Here is an 8,234-nt window from a genome sequence, read left to right as displayed (position 1 = left end):
ATTATATCTCCAACCTGGCCTGGGAACGCCCCGGGAACCCCCAGTTGGTGTGGCTCGTTAAAGGGAAGTTTGGGGTCTCCTGCTGGAGGTGCTGCCCCCGCGACCCGATACCTGATAAGCGGATTAAGATAGATGGATGGATGACTGACTTTTACTGGTTGGTTTGATAAAAGGTTTAATGGATGATAGGTTTTCTCAGTTATTTATTGAATGTATTACTGGATGGTTTACTGGCTGGCTTGGATACTGACATATGAGATAGTTGACTGACCAATTGAGTAACTGGATTACTGACTAATTCACTGGGTGATTAGTCTCTCAATGCCCAATCCACAGCTTTGTGGAGTAAGGTATGGCTACACCACTTGTACATTCTTAGATAGGATAGAAAAACGCTCTGGGTGGTTTGCATTTCTTTAAACCAATCACAATTGTGTGAAAATAGACAAAGTTCCCTCACATCTTTCTTATGACTTTGTATGCTGTTGTGGTGCTCCTCAAAAACTACTTAATAAACCAGTGTGAGTCATCTCTGACTCATGCACGATCATTATAATCAACTGACATAACCGTTATAATTCATTTAAAAAAAACAACGAAGCCACCCCAATACGTTTATTCAAATATAATCATCACTATTCCTAAACCAAACATTGATTTTAACATTATTGCCATTATAATTGTTAGTTGTAGTATTTCACAGATGGATAATGAATGGTCAAACCCACCCATTGTTTTTAACAGAACTGTATGTAACTCACATTTCCAATTTGTCCAGCCTGTTTCTTATGTTTACTATTTTGTGAGAACCTTAAGTCTGAGTCTGTCAAATTCCCTTCACTTTCGGTTTAACTATTATTGAATCGTGTTGTTTTCTCTTCTACACACACACACACACACACACACACACACACAACAGCAGACATATTTATACTCATTTAACCAGACTGACCCAGCCGAGTTCAGTCCTAAAGGATCAACTTATGTTGGCCAGTTAGATTTTAGCAGAAAGCCCACACAGACAGCAGACAATCACACCCACACACACACACACACACACACACACCACACCACACACACACACACACACACACACACACACACACACACACACACACACACACACACACACACACACACACACACACACACACACACACACACACACACACTTCTTTGTACCAAACATGAGAAGATGCCCCTGAATTACTTTCTCTGTGATCTCTGACCTCATACAAAATGCTGCATTAGCTTAACCACAACCTCACTAGGACTGTTTGAAGGCAGCCATAACCTTTGACCTGCTCTCTGCTGGATGTGATGTTGATGGTCCAGGAGGCAAAGCAGACTGCTGCTGTTAACATCTGTGGTCTAACACCAACTTCTGAATGGGTCAACTCAGTAAGTCTAACGGTCACGGTTTCAGTGACTGATATGAGTAAAAACTGATCAGAGAAATTAATCTAAAGTGTGCTGTTACACAAACATCCCATAGAAAAAATTACAATATGGGCAATATGTATGCTATGATTACAATTGTGTCAACACCGGTCTAAGGAGCCGACTGGCTTGTGCCTGGGATGTTTGTCAGTACATAAGCGTATATCTCTATTTTTAGTTTAGTAAAAGACAAAAATATAAAGGGCTCACACTCTAAGGAGTAGGAAATTACAAAATTATTTACAATTAACAATCTGGCCACTAGTTTGTCTGGTTTCATGATACCACATGAATACAAACAAACACATATGCACACAGACAGAGGACTAACATGTCTGAGCAACGCAGACATCGTTACATCATCATAATGTCCTGTAATCAGATTACAGCCTGGCTTCCATATCTCAGTGTGTCAGCTGTATAATGTGTTTCTGTGTGTGCGTGTGCGTGTGTGCGCTTACATTTGTATCTATAGGCAGGCTGTTGTCTGTACTCTGGAATCTGAGAGGGAAGACTGAGCAGTCAAACAGACAAACGCTGACAATAATTAAACCAATCAGTTCCTGAACAGAAACTGAAATACAGAACCACTGTGATACACAGTGTCTTTTCGTTCACTTTGTATTTACATGTACATCTTTTTGTATCACTTGAATCACTTGCTATGTAAACTTTGTTTTTAATGCACAGGATGTATTTAGAGCTTTTTTTAAAGTATTTTAAGTAAGAATCACATCTTTTCAGTTCCACTGTATGCTGGCCATTAAAAAGACTGACCATTTTAATATTTATCCCTCAAAGTCCAAGTCAGTTAAGACAACTCCAAGTAAAGTTGCAAGTCTTGTTAAAGCAGGTTCAAGACATGTCCCAAGTAAATTGAGTCTTAAATCTGGCCAGTCAAAGCCAGTTTAAAGTCAAGTCACAAGTCATTTCTCAAGCTCTTTCTCATTGTTTAAGTGGCATTTGATATTATATATTTCAACATATAGCACACCCTGCAGGATTTCTTGGACATACAGTATTTCTTGGCAGTTAAAAAGGAAAACTTTGTACACACATTACAAAATATTGTGTATATTGTATAGAAATTTACCTTTACTCAGGTCCTCTTACTTTATATATGTATGTGTTTATCTTTTATCAGAATTTAAAATTTTGATAATTATAATGTTTAGTAATTTATGAATAACTTTTGAGTTTGTGTGTGTGCCGTGGACTCACTTGGCCAGCTGCTTCTCGGCGTCAGCACAGAGCTCCAACAGCCCCATGAGCACCGCTGACACGTCCATATACGGCTCCCACACGGTGAAGCCTCGGCCAATCAGATCGATGGCGGTGCGGCGGATGGTGCTGTGGGGAGGCAGCTTGGGGCTGGGGGGCTGCAGCAGCAGGAAGGTCAGCGCCTTACCTTCAAACGGTAGAAACAGTACACTGCAAATTATTTGGTTCTTACAAAGATAAAAAAACAGAAGTGTTAGATAATTTATCTTTTTTAAGAGTGAATTTCTTATTTTAAGTGTTCAACTTTACACTATAATCTTCAATCAAGCAAGCTTGTGAAGTGACATTGTCTTGCAGCATGGACAGATAATTTCACTTGTTTTGAATACCTCTTCCCTCAGATTTAGTGTTTTTATCCTCTTTTTAGACACGCCTTTGTTGTAGTGTAGAATCAGTGTAAAGTAAAATAGAGTCGGGAGACGGATGTCACTCTGTACTCTGTAACACTGTTGGAGCACACAGCACATTTTTATGTGACTTAATCATTTCATTTCACAATTTCTTTCACTCCTTAAGTTGCAGGAGTGAATTATATAATATATATATATATAGAGAGAGAGATAAATAACATGTGATAAAGAAGGATAAAATCAAATTTCAGACACTGCAACTGTATCAGCCACCATCATGCCTCTTATTTTCCATTTTTTATAATCTTTTCTGAAATAGGACATCCAATCTGCAGTTATGTGTTTATTGGACAGTACACATTGAACACTAACATAAATGTGAATGCACCAGAGGGTTTGGCAATATTGCATTCTCAAAAACTTTGAAGCATCTGAACATATTATGGTTAACAAAACGACCGTATCAGCAAGTCACAGCCTTGCTCACTGCAGCAACCTGGCTGGAACATGACATTTCCATGAAGTAACTCCTAACTTCTTATAAGCAAAAAATACACATCCTAACATTTCAAATGAGGTTCTGGTAAAAAGAACGCACGCACGAACACACGCACAAACACACACACAAACACACGCAAGCACACACGCAGGCAGGCACGCGCGCACAGACACACACACACACAGAGAGAGAGAGAGAGAGAGAGAGAGAGAGAGAGAGAGAGAGAGAGAGAGAGAGATGAGAGAGAGAAAGATAAAGACAGCGCACATATGGAGGTCACTTCATAGCTGACCTGACATTTGAGCCAGTCTCTGTGGGGACGGACTGACCATTAACGCTCCTGAAAATACCCCCTCCCCCCCCCCCCCCCCCCCCCCCACCCCACCACACACACACACACACACACACACACACACACACACACACACAAGTTCCTGAGCTTTAAGCGTTTCCTCACAAAGTGCTTCAAAAAGTCAGTCAGAGGAAAATCAACTTTTGAAAATATTAACAGAAAATCACATGTATATACATTCAGTTATCGTACATGAAGTGGTCTTCTATTCATGGATTCAAAGTCAGTGATGTACATGCAGAATATTCTGGACTGCAACTACGTTGTATTGTTGTAGCACAGAGACACTACATTAGCATTAGAAATGCTCTTTTCTTCTTCTACTGCTTCAGTTTTATTGTAATTTTACTTGAAATTTAAATGCAAAAAAGTCCTAATATGAAGAAACATATATATAACAGATCATTTACTAGATCATTAAGTATTTATAATCCTGTGGTGGCTCTTAAGGTCCTCCAGTCTCCAGACACACAGAGCTAATGTCATCATCTGGATCTCCTGGCATTTAATCATCAACCCGCCTTAAATGGCAAACCCCCCTTCCTTATTGGTTTATATCTACGCAGACACAGCATATGGATGGGGCTATGAAAGATATAGCTAGAGGCTAACCATGTTAGCATTGCTGGGTACGACTGTTACAATATATACTGGCAACGACAGACAGAGCGCTAACTGTGTTAGCATCATTGTGCGACGTTGTTATGGGTAACATAGATGGACATTGCTGCGCTAACATTATTAGCAGCTATGTTGTAGCGGTTTGTAAATACACAGAGTCAAACATGCAGAAGGGGTGTGTTGTTAGCATGTTGTGACTGAATCAGTGATGGGTTGGTGAACTCTGACCTTTAGCTAACTACCAGTAAGCGCTTAAATCAATCAGGTTTTTGTTACACACAACAATATACATACCTCCAGTTAGTTACTGGTATTAGTACAAATCATGAAGAAATCTATTAAACTTTGAGTAATACCATTCCTGTGTGCTTTTTCCACCTAACTCTCTGGAGACATGCACCAGTTTGATTCCATTTAGTATCCAATAGCCTGGGAGTTTCCCATCTTCTACTTTCACTATTACAACACTGACTCTAATCAGCACCTGTTTACTGGTTTCACTTATTATTTATTAATCATTCTCTATTTCTGAGCTATTCATACAGTTCATATTGCAATATAATACTTTATATAATATAATACTTTTGTATGAGTAAGCACATCGTGAGGAATGTATGTGCATTGTAAGCAATTTACATTTACTCCGTTACATTTACTTAAGTAAGATTTTGAAAAAAATCATATTGGTTTTTTTTTTGGGGGGGGGGGGGGGGGTTTAAACATTTGTTTGTTTTTTAATTCTGAAGTAACAGTACTTTTACTTGAGTACAATTTGTAGCACTCTACCCACCTTTGCATGTAACCTAGCTGTGTGGACGGCACCATTATCATAATACAATTATTAATTGTATTGGATGCTTGGTGTTGTTCCAGCTTTCATTTTTGTATTTTCTGTTTTAATTTATCGCTACATATACTGTGAATGGGGAAATATTAAAACACAAAGACTCACATCTCAGTAGGCCAATGGCCTTCAAGCTGAGAGCCTCAGACAGGATAAGGAAGTTAGAAAATACTGAAACGTGTTGTTTTGGTCCTTTCTTTCAATGTGCTGAAAATAAGAAAAATAGAGAACACCAGCCTTCTTCTTTGAAAAATGAAAACAAAATGTTACCAGGATCTTTTTTTAATATAAAAAGAAAAAATAATTGCCTAAATGTGCAATATCTGTGTAGTACAGAATATGATAAATGCCATTTGCAAACTTCTGCCTTCCTTCTAGTGATAGGACATCAATTTAACATTAGTTTCAAATAAACTGATAATCGATAAATAAAGTGTGTAGGTGACTGTGTGGGAGGATGGGATGGGGTGGCATTATAATTTGGGGGTCATAGGGCAAGAGGTCATCAGTCAAATTTAAAACCCTGACATTGTTAATGTGTGTGTATGTGCTCTTCACACAGTCCCCCATCACAGAACATGCCTCAGTGGTTATGAAGTCAAAGTTCAACACTGTGAGCAATGACTGAGTGTGCGTGTGCATGTGCGTGTGTGTGTGTGTATAATAAACCTGACACCCACATAGAACATAGAAGCCTCTTATAATTGTTTTTGTCCTGGACTGTTAAAGATGGCCATTAACAACCAGTGATCTGGTCAGAGAGCCGGAAGTGAGAGACGTAAAGGACTTGGGTCCATTTCTCAAAGCGGACATCTTTGTTTAAAGGCGGGCTCAGGCTCAAATTAACCAATAGCTATTGACAAAGCATCAGCTGGCTATAATGAGCTGTTAGTTAGAGCAGTAAACATGTCACATCAACACAGAGAGGGTGATTAGAGCAAGAGGAGAAGGGAGAGGGTGAGGAAGGAAAGAAAGAAGAAAGGAAGTAGGAAGGAATAAAGGAGGGAGGGAGTAGGGAGTGTGAAATAGTGACAGATTGGTGAGGTCTAAAGTTTACCAGGCCGTGTCGACCACTAACAGGCTTTCTAGTTTCTTTCCTACACCCCCCAACCCCTTCCTCTGTTTAAGCATAAATGAGAGGTGAAGGTAAATCAATGGGGACTTGGTTAGTGGATGAGAGCCGGATTGGACTCAGTGCAGGGTAAGGGAGAGAGAAAGAATTAAAAAAAATAAAATGAAATAAAATAAAGATACTAAAAGAGAAAGATTAAGATTGAGGTGGATATCTATAAATGGATATCTATAGATCTATACAACGACTGCGTTCATAAAGAATGCCTGTGTAAAGCTCCACAAGTAGCTGACAGCTAGCAAATTGGTTTGCTTCAGCAGACTATTGTACTATCTACCATTAGCATAATCCTAGCTAACTAGCATGTTAGCAGTTCATCAGCTGCAGCAGTTCACCAACTAGCACTGCAAGAAGTCTCTACTGTAAATCTAGCTTCAAGCACAGTCACCTATTTTTGGAGGACGCGCACATTACTTTCACTTTGCCATTTTCAGGTGTGACGAGGCACTTAACTCTCAAGTCTTGCTAGCCAAAGTTAAGACCAAAATGCAGCTTTACTGAAATGATTAAGTAGTAAGTAATCATTAAAAAATATCCAAATAATCTATGGTCAGTCCAAAATTAAGCTACTGTTTCCATTACTACGTTTAATTATTTGCTAATTATTAATAACTTTGCAAAATATTTGATTGCCAGGATTTAGCTAACTACCTAAAAGCCTGAAATGTTGCTAACGATATACTAACCATAAAAAGTTGCTGAACACTAATATGGACAAACACTTCATCATAAAAAACCAACACAAGTAAAACATCACAACAAATATTTGCTAACCAACATCAATAAAATGAGAAATCTGAAAAGTCTTAGGGGGAAAATGATTTGCACATTTCACTACTATGATGACAAACATATTAACCCCTTCTTAGCTTCTAATGGTTTAATTGGTTACTTTGAGCTACTTTGTTACTATGAGTTGAGTGTAAAATATGAAATGTTCTAAATAAATAACAAAATGTTCTAAATAAAAAAGATAAACACGTTTGGAATTATTCTTACAACTGAAATACATCTTATTTTATTACAGAGGGACAGCACCAAAAAAAGGTACCGTTGGGTACAGGAAGTAAATTTCAGGTACAGATACCGGTACCCAACCCTAGCAATGTGTGCAAATTTTAGATGAAGTTCTTAACAATAAATCCAAAACAAAATGCAAATGAATGTGTTTCCCTGCACTACTGTTGCCCTGATATTAGGAGCAGAGGAAGATTTTTAGTTGGTGGTGCTAATTCTCCAGAGAGTAGGGTGCGATGAGATGGTGTAATCAAAAGAGCGCTTAGCAAACCTCAAAACAAGGTTTAGGTTCCATCACCTGCTTGTCCCTGTTCTATCTTCTACAGTACAAAATAAAACTAAATTTCCAATCTGCTCTCATGAATTTTTTAAAATGCCACCGTTCACGGTGAATAGGCCTCAGAGGGCACTCAAGGTATTTTGACATTTACTGCAAGCATTATTGTCCAGAGATGATACACAGATGTACAGTTTGTCTCTTTTATCCTGTCCAATCACATTCTCCCTTTCCTCAGTCTTCATCTGTCCTTCCGTCCTTGCTTCCTTAAGCTCAATCTCCCCCTCAATCTTCCCTACATTTCCCCCTTCGCCATATGAAAACATCAATCTATACTCCGCTGTGTAGACTACTGTACCTTCCCTCTCTCTGGGTGGACAGCTCTCATTCATCACACACACACACACACACACACACACAC

At 38.8% G+C, this 8,234-nt stretch overlaps 1 protein-coding gene across 4 annotated transcripts in view; it reads right to left on the bottom strand.

The window, feature by feature from the left end:
• Positions 1–8,234, bottom strand: part of wdr7 (WD repeat domain 7) — a 158,254-nt gene that overhangs the window by 29,866 nt on the left and 120,154 nt on the right. For all 4 annotated transcript variants that reach the window (XM_032539998.1, XM_032539997.1, XM_032540000.1 and 1 more), the window contains one exon: positions 2,662–2,848. In XM_032539998.1, coding sequence (XP_032395889.1) covers positions 2,662–2,848 — 187 coding nt within the window. The remainder of the gene's footprint in view (positions 1–2,661; positions 2,849–8,234) is intronic.

Source organism: Etheostoma spectabile, chromosome 16, assembly GCF_008692095.1.
Source record: "Etheostoma spectabile isolate EspeVRDwgs_2016 chromosome 16, UIUC_Espe_1.0, whole genome shotgun sequence".
Classification (NCBI taxonomy): Eukaryota; Metazoa; Chordata; class Actinopteri; order Perciformes; family Percidae; genus Etheostoma; species Etheostoma spectabile.
This window is presented reverse-complemented; position numbering and strand designations above follow the sequence as displayed.